This window comes from Tachysurus fulvidraco, chromosome 6 (assembly GCF_022655615.1).
Source record: "Tachysurus fulvidraco isolate hzauxx_2018 chromosome 6, HZAU_PFXX_2.0, whole genome shotgun sequence".
In the NCBI taxonomy this organism is placed as follows: domain Eukaryota; kingdom Metazoa; phylum Chordata; class Actinopteri; order Siluriformes; family Bagridae; genus Tachysurus; species Tachysurus fulvidraco.
In genome coordinates this window covers 6,951,837-6,964,023 of record NC_062523.1, presented here as the reverse complement: position 1 = coordinate 6,964,023, position 12,187 = coordinate 6,951,837, and the positions used below count along the sequence as shown (strand labels likewise).

The following is a 12,187-nucleotide window of genomic DNA, read 5'->3' as shown; positions in this document are numbered from 1 at the left end:
GGAAAAAAAAAACAGAACAAGTGTCTAATTTTTTAAGCTTCAGCTCACAGTTCTTTGTCACGGTCATTTTAAATACTCTTGTCCACTTTTATCCACCTCTCTCTTTTCCCCCCAACGCACTCGGTCTTTTTCTACCACCTGTAAGGTCCAGCGAGAACTCAGCAGTTTGTCTCCCCACAGAAAAAAGACCGCATTCTCATAGGAGGAGTGCAATTTCTGATCAACCTAAACTTGCACCAGCTTGGAGAGTGAATGTGGATTGCAACACTGATGCTCTTCAGCTGGAGTTATTCCAAAGAAACAGACACCCTGACCTTCGCAAAAAAAAAGACCTTTGTTGTTAAAAAAAAAAAAAAAAAGAAGAAGAAGAAAAAGAGGTTCCTGTGTAAGGATGGAAATTTTTCTGGAAACTTCTAATGCCTTTCCAACATAAACAAAGGCTGCAGCTGTCCAAAGATGTGAAGTGGCCATAGGAAGAGGCACATTTCAGAGCTGCTGAGAGAGGGAGTTTCATGTTTGAACAAGGGAAACCCAAGCCACCTACCCCACCATAAATCTCTTTTATTCTTCTAAGAGCTCTGGGACAGTTCAGCCTGCCCGGTCCTGCTGCAGTAATCACATGGCCTGTGTGAGTGCACATTTAAGCCTGAGTTCGGAGGAAACACACACACACAGTTTACCAGATCAGATCGGGGGAACGGAGGCAGATCGTCCGATGCCAAGAGCATCCAGTGGAACAGGAAGCTGTTGAGTTTGGTGTGCTGAAGGATGTTTAACCCATTTGAGCCCTGGTAGCCCGGCAAGCGTACTCTTCGATTAGTGACAAAATAAATCGATCGTTTCAGTATGCATTTTCTGCACAACATTTCTATATACTCATAAAAAGGCCAGACAGACAGACAGACAGACAGAGAGAGAGAGAAGGAAGTAAAGAGAGAAAAGAGGAGTACTAACTAATGTAGAGACAAGAACCAAAGCGAAAATGAAGGCAGGGAAATTCACAGATGAGGAAAAGGAGGATGAGACAAAAGTGATAAGGAAGAAACAGAATCTTTGCCATTGCTTTCCCAGTGCAACTAGTGGTACGGGATGGATGGACGGCATTGAGAATTCTGTAAAGTACCGTGATATTTTAGTCCAAACCTCAATTGAACCTTTGAAGCAGATTCCAGCGGAATAAATAATGCGAATCTCAAAACCTTTTTAACTTGAAGTCTATACACATGAATCTTTGGATCCACGATCTTTAAGAAAAAAAAAGTAATCTAATGGGCCCTATAAAAACTAACTGTAACAATAAGAGAGACCTCACCAAGGGGCTATTGGAGCAACAGAAAAATGCTCACTTGATTTGCCATGCTCTCAGAGTGAGAGGTATCGATTACTCCCTTTCGTGTAAATCCCAGCGATACCGTGAATGGTGAGCGTTTATAAGTGCGTACATGTGGAAGAGTGTACATCTGAGTGTGTTACTATGCACTGTGATGCAGTCGGCTGTCTTTCAGAAGAACCATTTTAGCCCTCACCCATAACTGGTTGTATGATAAAGGAGTGCTGGCTGGATAAATATTTAAGTATGCCATAAAAGCCATATTGATCAACCACTAATACAGCTTGTGGCCCTGAACTACTAGTCCAATTATTCTGAGCTCAGGCTGTGCCCAATAGCTGGAGCTGAGAATTACACCAATCCCTTAGAGTGGAACAAACTGAGCCTGAGCAATTTCAGAGTTGATTGCGTGAGCAACAATCTGGGGAAAGTATTTAATAGCACTTTAAATACCAGGACTTGGACCTCTCTTGTGTCCCGAGCAAGAACCCAACTTGCTTCCAAAGGATTACATGACTTACGCTCCCTGCTGCACGGCACTTCCCTGTGAATCTACCGATAATACAAATCAAGTACTTTACTGTGTTCTAGGCTCATGTTTATGTTTGGTTTCCAGCCTGTTCGATAAGAGTTCATTAGAACTGTTTGTTGTTAGCTATCATCAATAGATTAGTGTCAGCTCACTTCCCTATTGTCCATGAGGAAGGACAGTATCTTGAGATCATGCGGGTTCATTCCATGCAATTAACCACACAGGAAATAATGGAATGCAATGTGCTATCATCATGAGGACATGTTCCAAATGTGCTTGAAGTGCCCTATGTGGCTTAACTATGTGTGTGGACACTTAACCATAGCAGCCATTTGTTGCTCTTTTGTGTTGAACCACATATTGACCTCAACCCACAGTAGAAATGAAACAATTCTAGAGAATGTCTTTGTCTGGTATAGAATGACAATTTCCATTTACTGGAACTAAGAGGTCAGAACCTGCTCAATGTCAACGAATGTTCAATGTTCATGACAACGTTCCTGTGCACAAAGCAAGTGCCACGTTTGCCAAGGTCGGCATGGAAGGAGTCAAATATCCTGACCAAAGCAACCAGGAACCAGGAAAAGTGGTTCTTAAGTAGCACCAAAATGTTGCTAATCTAGACTTATGAACAGATTACGTCAGGGGCTGTGGGCGGGGCTACTGTTAGCGCATTTGATAATGTACCTTAAGTATACTAATGTTTAATACACTTTTACTTTACCGCAATATGATCAGTTATCAGCACACATGATAGTAGGTAGCGAAATGCTAAGGCTAACTTTTTTCTGTGTTAATGATAAAATAATGTTATGTACTTTCTCGATTACAACCTCCGTTTATACAGATTACATGGAGCTGCACGTACACGTTGGATTCGCCACGTTTGGATGCCAATGTAAGTTCACAAAGCCATGAGCATTAACAGTAAAGCAACATCTGCCATTGTTGATGTTGTGTTTGTGTTTTCCGCTGCTGCGCTAACGTTGCTAGGACACGTGACACATATACAGTGACGTCAGACTCGGCTCTGTGACGACTCTCTAACTGATGGAAAGGCAAACCGGTTCTTAGAAGGTTCGCCAGTGTAACCAACTTTGAACCAGCACTAGTGCTAGCTCTGAACCAGCACTCAATTCTTTTTGGTGGAAAAGGGGTACAAGTGCCACACCGGGGCCCCTGAGCAAGGGTCTTAACATTCGATTGCTCAGCTGTATAAATGAGATAAATGGAAGCCGCTGTGGATAAGAGCATCTGCCAAATACCATAAATCTGATGATCACGTGTCCACCAACGTTTGTTCATACAGTGTATAATAAAAAGGCCATGATATGGAAAAGGTAGCTTTTATTTACACAAATGTTCATTTGATATAGACTTGCATGGACATCAATATTTCTACAGAACTACGTTTGCAAATTTGGAGATTGGTTAGAACTAGCGGAGGCTTTAGCTAGAACGTCAGGATTTCAGGACAATAATAATAATATAATCGACTTTGCTGGGGAAAATACTGATTCGATAGACCAAAGAATATTATAGCGTTCTTTGAGGGTCTCTGCGATAGAGTACCGCATTTTGTTAATAAATAAATAAATAAATCTATAAATGGACAAATGGTAAAATCACTGTATAGCTCTCCTAGAGAGACCTAGAGATCGAGAGAGACTGGTTTATTTTGGTCCACACTGACCATATTCACTGAGGGCACATTTCAGAGATGTATAAAACGCCTCTTTAAGGAGAACACAGTCTCCTTCACTCAGCCACACACAGCAGACTGAGCGAACGGCATTATCACGGCTGTATTGAGTTAATTAGCCTCGCATGTGCCGAGTGTTTACGGCAGACTTTTTTCGCTTGCGTCTACCAATTAAACAAATGAGTTCTGACTAAATAAAACACTGAGGTTTTAGTGTATGAATAATTCACTATTGATTATTTTTGCCCTCTGGATGTAAATGTGCCTATTAAATCCAGTGAAAGCAGATAATTAGGGGTTTCATGGCAGGCGCACAGTGAATGGTCTGTTTAAGCGGTGGTGTCTGTGCACGAGCCCCACGGATGATGTCTATAAACAAACTGCAGAGGCAATAAACCCTACTGCGGGCTACTTACATATCATATATGACAGAGATAGCCATGTGGATATCTTTATTACTGAGGGACAAGAAACCTGCTGTGGAGCTTTCTATCATTCTGTGAAAAAAAAAAAAAAAAAAAAACACACACACGATGATGCTGTCCTTTATTCGTATGATGAAATAACTACGTGTAATATTCCAGCTGAGCAACTTTGAAACGCTTTTGTCACACGCAATTGCAAATGGCTGATGACATTTTCCTAAAGCTGAAAATTGATCCAGGGATGTAAAAAAAAAAAATCACAGGGATTGTGTTATTTATTAATAGTTGTGTAGAAAAATGGACCTCGGATCATCCTTCAATCTGCCATCATTTATTTATAGCCAATCACTACAGGAAGGTGAGATTATATTAAAACAAGGTGGGCATTCAACCAGGGAATAGTGTGTGAGAGAGAGAGAGAGAGAGAGAGAGAGAGAGAGAGAGAGAGTGAGTGAGGTAAACAGCCCCATGGTGTATAATTAGTTGATCTTAACACAGCCACACTGTAGGCCATGATCGACCTTGTTCCACTGACCAAACAGAGCCTAATCCAGAGATTTCAAATTGTGTGTGTGTGTGTGAGAGAGTGTGTGTGTGTGTGTGTGTGTGTGTGTGTGTGTGTGTGTGTGACAGTCACCTCTTCAGGACAAAGCTCATGGGTGCAGCTCATGAAGTGGGTGCAGAGCAGGGGGAAGCAAATGGAGTAACGCGACTGAGACGGCAACTCCAAACACTGCTGGAACATCTTCTCAAACGCTCGGCTGTAGAAACTGTACAGAGGGGAAGAGAGGGGGGGAAGGGAGGGAGAACTGGGTTAAAAACAATCAGATAGCGAATAAGAAAGCAACGAGAGAGAGCAAAGAAAATGGAGAGGGAGAGAAAAAAAAGAAAGAAAATCACAAGAAGAAAAAGGGGAGAATGAGAAGGACTGAAAACATGAAAAGGAAACAGACAGAGAGAGAAGATGAGGGCTAATGGGAAGAGAGAAGAAAGTAGGGAGTCATGGAGAGACACAGAGAAACAGGAGTGATAAGACAGAGGACAAAGACATGGGAGCGGAGGAAAAACAGGAAGGGAGCAAACGGCAATAAGAGAAGGGAGAGATAGAGAGAGAGAGAGCGAGATAGAAAGAGAGCGAGAGAGAGAGAGAGCGCGAGATAGAAAGAGAGAGAGAGAGAAGAATGTAAATAATTGAAAGAAGAAACCAGAAGGAAGAAAGTGTGAAGTGAAATGATTAGAAAAGGTAATAGAGTGATGAAGAGAATTAAAACATAGGGAGAGAGTTAAAGATATGGCAAGAGAGAGAATAAGAGTGAAAAGCAGGACACAGTTTGAGTTTCCTCTTAAAGCTTCTGTTAAAGTGATATCTAATCAGTCCAGACACACACACACACACACAGACAGCAAAACAACCAAACACACTGTTTCCCCTGGCAACTGCCACAGAGACATGGACGATATAAGGATCCCATGACATTTAAAAAAAGAAAAATAGAAAGAAAGAGGACATGCTTGGACTGTACCAGAAAATGGACAGGTCTGACGTCTCCACCAGCATCTCTACTAGAGAGTCCACCATCTTAGTGTGAAAGATGATGGTGTTCATCATTTTACCCAGCTCCCGGTGGTCCGCAATACCCAGAGATGCCTTTGATACGCTGGTGTAGGCCTGAGAACGTGCACACACACACACACACACACACACGCACACACACACACAAACACAGTAGGTCATTTCTTCATTAAGACAACCCTGCAGAAACCCAAACGCATTTTGACAGATGGAAAGCCGAGCTCGGTAAAGGAATGTGTGGTTTTCTGCGTGTGAAAGCTCGGAGCAGGACTTCTGGGAAACGTTCACACAAACACAATACTGCTGAATCACAGCACGGCCGGGCCGAGCGACCCACACGCGCACACACACACACACCCACCCAGCGCAGATGCCGCTTTGAAGTGAAAGACTTAAGCGTCGCCTGGCTAACAGTCCACTGCTCAAAATCTGGAGGTTTTTTCTTCCTTTTTCTTTCTTCATTATGTTCCAGACCACAACCAGTGACTGTGGTGGATGTTCACATCATAAACAGACTTTTAAGAAGTTATTTCACAATTAAAATTGCATTATCTCTGATTTCGGTAAGATGTTTAAACGTTTCTCTTCGGAGTCTCAGGTGATGAGAAGTACTTTCGCCCCACAGTCAGAGCTCATGAAAAAAGGATAAATCTCTAAAACCGTGGGCTTATTTTTTTAGACTTAATTTTTTTTTTTAGACTGCTATTTCTGCTGGTTTAATCAACTGTAGCGGTACAGCAACAGTACAGCAGCTCTGGAAGGACAAGAGAAACAAAATGAACCGAGTGAACCCGGGGGGAAATTTTACAACCTCCTCGCTAGATAAACGTAAGAATGAGGCAAAGAACATTAGCAGGCTGCTGTCCTTAGGCTGCCTTCAGGAACACGAGTGCTGCCCAAAAAGGCCTTGGACGACTCCAAAGCTTCGTTCCAAAACACAACAACGAGATTGGGATCGACTGCAGGGTCCAGGATGATCGTGTATACGCCGGTGATTATTGTGATATATTGAATAAATGATTATCAGCAGATGCTTTAGCACACAACAGGCCATAGCTCTCCTTCCCCCCATGTAGAATAATAAAAGTGTCACAAAAGCAGCTTTTCGGTTAACGTCGCCGAGATGGCGGCTTAAACCACGTCATGAATCTTTCTGACTCAAAATGAGATCCATGCACACAAATGTCTCTGATCCTTCCGTCCTAAAAAGAAATCTCTTTTGTTAATTATTAATTAATGAGGTACTGGTACAGAACACGTGTTAAGCTATGGCAAAAAGTCTGATGGCCTCTTCTTCCAGACGTGGTTGGAGTCTCATCGCCTGGGGTTCACCATGCTGGTGGATCGATCTGCCTGGACAGCCGGTGACTCATGGGATTGCTGTAGACGGTGCCGTCTGGAGACTGTCACACCTTCTCTGAACCATTGTTGCGTCAGTCAGCTATATAGCGGAGTCTTCGTCAGTGATCGTTTGAAGATTTCGGGCAGGAAGGAGTGGTGTGTGGTGGGTCTGTGGTGAACTGGGAAATTACGCTGACCTGTTAGTTCACTGGACTACAAACTGTTGTAGAAAGGACATTATTTACATCGACATTATTTCCTGTCCAGTGTCACCCAAATGAGGTCGAGGTTCACGTCCGAGTCTGGTTCCTCTCAAGGTTTCTTCCTCACATCATCTCAGGGAGGTTTTTCCTCACCACCATCATCTCTGACTTGCTAGATAAATATATAGTAACTTAATATTAAACTTCAAAAATTTCATTTGGTTTCTACATTTATGTTAAGCTGCGTTGAGACAATGTGAATCATTAAAAAGCGCGATACAAATAAATTGAATTTATAGAGTTTATTAAATCTTCCTGCCTAAGATTCTGTAGGTCTTCCTTATTGTCCTTGCATTGTGTAGGACTTGTTGATGCACAAATTCCAAGAACCTCTGAAGGTGTGTTGTGGTATCTGGCACCAAGCTGTTAGCAGCAGATACTTTAAGTCCTGGAAGTTGCGAGGTGGGGTCTCCATTTATCGGTCTTGTTTGTCAAGCTCGTTGTACAGATGCTCGAATGGATTTGGGATCTGAGAAATTTTAGGTCAAGTCGACAGACTGAAGTCTTTGTCGTGTTCCTCGAACCATTCCTGAACAATGTTTGAAAGAGGACACAGGCATTAGAGAATACTGTTGCCATGGAGGAGTGTACTTGGTCTGCAGCAATGTTTAGTTTGGTGGAACATGTCACAGTAACACCAGAACCTGAGGTTTCCCAGCAGACTGTTGCCCAGAGCTTCACACCATCTCTGCCAGTTTGCCTTCTTCCCATAGTGCATCCTGGTCCACACTTTTCCCCAGATAACACACACACACACACACACCTGGCCATTGTAGGTGTGTCTGGCAGTGTACAAGCATTCGGCATGAGCATTCTGACCGGTCTGTGGCTAAACTTCTGACACCTTTCTGTCATAATCACCAATCTGTACTACAGTAGTCTGTCTTGATTGGACCACACATGATAGCCTTAGAGCCCAGGTACTAAGCCTGGATACCAGGAACCTCTAATAAGACCTGCTGTTGTTTTGGAGATGCTCCAAGTCCTTACACATTTACATTTACAGCATTTAGTAGACGCTCTTATCCAAAGTGACTTACATTTTATCTCATTTTGATACAACTGAGCAACTGAGGGATAAGGACCTTGCTTAGGGGCCCAGCAGTGGCAGCTTGGTGGACGTAGGAATCGAACTCACAACCTTCCGATCGGTAGCCCAACACCTTAACCACTAGGCTGCCACATCCCTGCTTACACATTTTTTCCTGTGTCCAACAACTGCAAAAGCTGACTGTTCAGTTGCGACCTAATGTATCGCGTTCCCTAACAGATGCCACTGCAACAGGGTAAAAACTACCGACAGGTGAAGTAAATAACGTCGATAAATGTTATGGCTCTTCACAACCACACTGATGAACAATTATTCAAGACCCGATTAAGAATCCAGTACAGTGGAGGGGAAAAAAATAGTAAAAAAAAAAAATTCAACGGTTTCATATGCTCAAGAGAAACTTAAGAGATTTTAGGAAACGGTGGCTTAGTGGTTAGCACGTTGCCTCACACCTCCAGGGTCGGGGTTCGATTCCCGCCTCCGCCTTGTGTGTGTGGAGTTTGCATGTTCTCCCCGTGCCTTTTGTGTGAGTGAATGAGAGTGTGTGCGTGCCCTGTGATGGGTTGGCACTCCGTCCAGGTTGTGTCCTGCCTCGATGCCCGATGACACCTGAGATAGGCACAGGCTCCCCGTGACCCGAGGTAATTCGGATAAGCGGTAGAAAATGAGTGAGTGAGTGAGTAAATCAACCTATAAGCAGAATTATTTTTTTGACCAATAAATGTGTCTGGATCTGGGGATAGATGGAGGTCATTAAACTTGTGCAATTCTGTTTCGATCTGTTTTTCATCCCACGACTTTTAGCTGCTGCCCCCCCCCCCCATTTCCTTAACAACGATATTTCTACTCCTGAGATGAGTAATCGTGCTTTTAACACGATTGAACCTGACTACGGTCCAGTGTATGCTCACCAGGAGTCTGACTTTTGGGAACGACTGACCACAGTAAATAAATAAATAAATAAAAGACACATATGGTACAAATCTCAAACAATCTAGCAAAAATGCTTCAGGATGGAGGGCTAACGATGTGGGGAAATGTGCGTGTCTGTTCATATATCAAGAAAATGATGTAGACGTTACAACACAGAATTATTAAAGTTTGGAGATGTATGTCACGCATTTTAAATAATCGAATTAAAAAAAAACTTCTGTTATGAACAAGAAGTGACACCAGTGCTTGATTAATTAAGTCAGACCCGTTCACCCAGTTAAATTCATTCATTCATTCCACAGACGCAATACACCACATCGGGCTCAGATACTGGTTTAAGGAGTCGATTAATTATGTCTTACAGAACATATGACCGTAGTGTACGTGTTCAGATTTTAATTCGTTATGCCTGGTAGAGGGTCGGAGGTATAAAACTCTATTTAGTTCGGTAGCTTGATTAGTGCATGATAAGATTCAGAGAAATAGACTCGAGTCTGTTCGGTAGAGCCTCGGGTGGTGAGATGGAATCCGGTTACGATCGTTCTGCTTACCTGAAGTCGGAACCAGTCCAGCCTCATGCCTCGGAAATCAAACACCTCTCCATCCTCCACTGAGAGAGAGAGAGAGAGAACGAGAACAAGAGAGAGAGAGAGAGAGAGAACAAGAGAGAGAGAGAGAGCAAGAGAGAGAACAAGAGAGAGAGAGAGCGCAAGAGAGAGAACAAGAGAGAGAGCGCGAGAGAGCGCAAGAGAGAGAACAAGGGAGAGAGAGAGAGAACAAGAGTGAGAGAACAAGAGAGAGAGAGAGAACGAGAACAAGAGAGAGAGAGAGAGAGAGCAAGAGAGAGAACAAGGGAGAGAGAGAGAACAAGAGAGAGAGAGAGAGAGAGCAAGAGAGAGAACAAGAGAGAGAGAGAGCGCAAGAGAGAGAACAAGGGAGAGAGAGAGAGAACAAGAGAGAGAGAACAAGAGTGAGAGAACAAGAGAGAGAGAGAGAGAACAAGAGAGAGAGAGAACAAGAGAAAGAGAGAGAAGAGATCTTTCTTTTAGTGGTGGAGTTTCGGTGATAAACTACTCAACATTCACTATTCATTCTTGTTCATTGGGTTCCGCAGTGTTCTGATTCAGGTTACAGCATCAAGCAATGAGTGTTATTCTTTTTATATATATATATATATATATATATATATACACACAGTTCCAAAATACTCAACTCTCAACTTTACTTCCTAACTTGAATTTAGTGCTGAGGCCTAGAAGTGTTCACGGCACTGGCCAGGGACAAAATCATATGCAGATAAATCGTACGACAAAGATAACGTTTCTTTTTTGTTTTGTTTAACACTGTTTTTTTTTTTTAATTATTAGTGAAATTGCAAGCAAAAGATTTTTTTAATTCCGACCGATGAAGACACAGCGGACGTATATGTAATTACTTTCTACGAGAGATGGACCGGTGTTCAATGCGCATGAATCGAAGAGGGTTTTTGGATCTGTAGCCATTTTGAAAACTCTTTGCAAGATCTTCAGATATATTGCAGAGTTCGATTTGACTTCGTGTCCGTTTCGCGCGACCGTGGAATTAACCCGGAGCGGCAAAGCATCGCTGCTAAAATGTAAACCTTGGCTCTAATAAAGCCATAAAATACAAAAAGACATTTTCTATCTATTCTGCACTGACGTGTTAAAACGTACTAAAAATTACTAGAAGAAAAAAGTAGTTTTAGTTTGATTCATCAGGTGTCTAGTGTCATAAACAAAACCTAGGACAAAACGTTCACCTTGTTTAACGCTGAGTGAAGTCATTGTGTTCACAAAGGAGGACATGATGATGGACTCATCCTCTGGACACACAGAAAGGTTCTGCAAGAGACAGATGAATGATGAACAAAAAGTGTTTCTGTAAGTCTTAAACAATTAAAGGTGGGGTCTCCGTCGTTTGAGAAATGCTTCAGAAAACTGAGTCGGGACGACAAACAAATCAAAATCAAAACAAAAGTGTAGCCAATGAGCAGAAAGGGGCGTGTCTTGTCAATATGCGGTGGAGAGAGTGTTCAGTGCGCATGTGTGACACTAGCAGAAAGCGGTTTTAACATTGACATGGAGGATAAAAACAAAGAAAGAAAGCAAAGAAAGGCTTACAATAAGGCAAGAAGTAGGACGTGTTAATATAGGATCAGCTTTCCAGCGCTGGAGAGAACTGAAGGAGCAGGAAGTTGGCCACATATTCACAGATTGGAGTTTCCCGAGTCAATAACTCCTGAGCTAAATGCTGCTACTACACAAATAACACCTCTTTTCTATCGTAGTAATGTAAAGAGGCAGCTACAAGCACGTTTTGTGTAGTAACAGCGTTTAGCTCAGGAGTTATTGACTCGGGAAACTCCAACCTGTGAATATGTGGCCGACTTTACTTAAGACGCCGAGGCGTTTTTTTCCTTCTCGATAGCTGAGTAACGTTAGTTTTGCTTTGTTACACAGAACTAATATATGCATTTGTCCTTTACATGATTATGCTTGTGTGTCCTTTTTGCTTGTTTGTTTATCTGCAATCGTATTGTTCTTCCCTTCAGCTATGATAAAGACATGTCTTTCTGTTAGTTGCCTGGGTTACGTGTGTGTGGGCGGAGCTATCGGTACAGGGGTGGGGCCCATTTGGGGCGTGTTTGTTTTGGTGATTTCAAAAGTCAACATTGGCTTTCAAACAACAGAGACCCCACCTTTAACTGGAATGGGTGAACAGCAAAAATGCTAGTAGTTTGTCTCCATCTAGTGGTCATGTGTATTAGCGCTTACAAAAAAATAAAGTATATCCAACACCACCACACCATTTTATTTATTGAGCACCAGTTTGAACATGGAGTGAATCTGTAATCCATCATGTTCTGATATCATGACATTTCAGCAGCAGCATCTTGCTTAACTAGAGATTAAATCATGCTGTATTTAAATTTCCTCAGATACATACACACACACACACACACACACACACACACACACACACACACACACACACACACATATATATATATATATAA

The 12,187-nt window shown here is 42.4% G+C and overlaps 1 protein-coding gene across 4 annotated transcripts in view; it reads right to left on the bottom strand.

Annotated features, from left to right (window-relative positions):
• The window catches only part of nckap1 (NCK-associated protein 1), a 52,101-nt gene that overhangs the window by 14,546 nt on the left and 25,368 nt on the right, over nt 1-12,187 (bottom strand). For all 4 annotated transcript variants that reach the window (XM_027162553.2, XM_027162554.2, XM_027162555.2 and 1 more), the window contains 4 exons: nt 10,931-11,012; nt 9,702-9,760; nt 5,513-5,658; nt 4,627-4,759 (listed from right to left, as the gene is read on the bottom strand). In XM_027162553.2, coding sequence (XP_027018354.1) covers nt 4,627-4,759; nt 5,513-5,658; nt 9,702-9,760; nt 10,931-11,012 — 420 coding nt within the window. The remainder of the gene's footprint in view (nt 1-4,626; nt 4,760-5,512; nt 5,659-9,701; nt 9,761-10,930; nt 11,013-12,187) is intronic.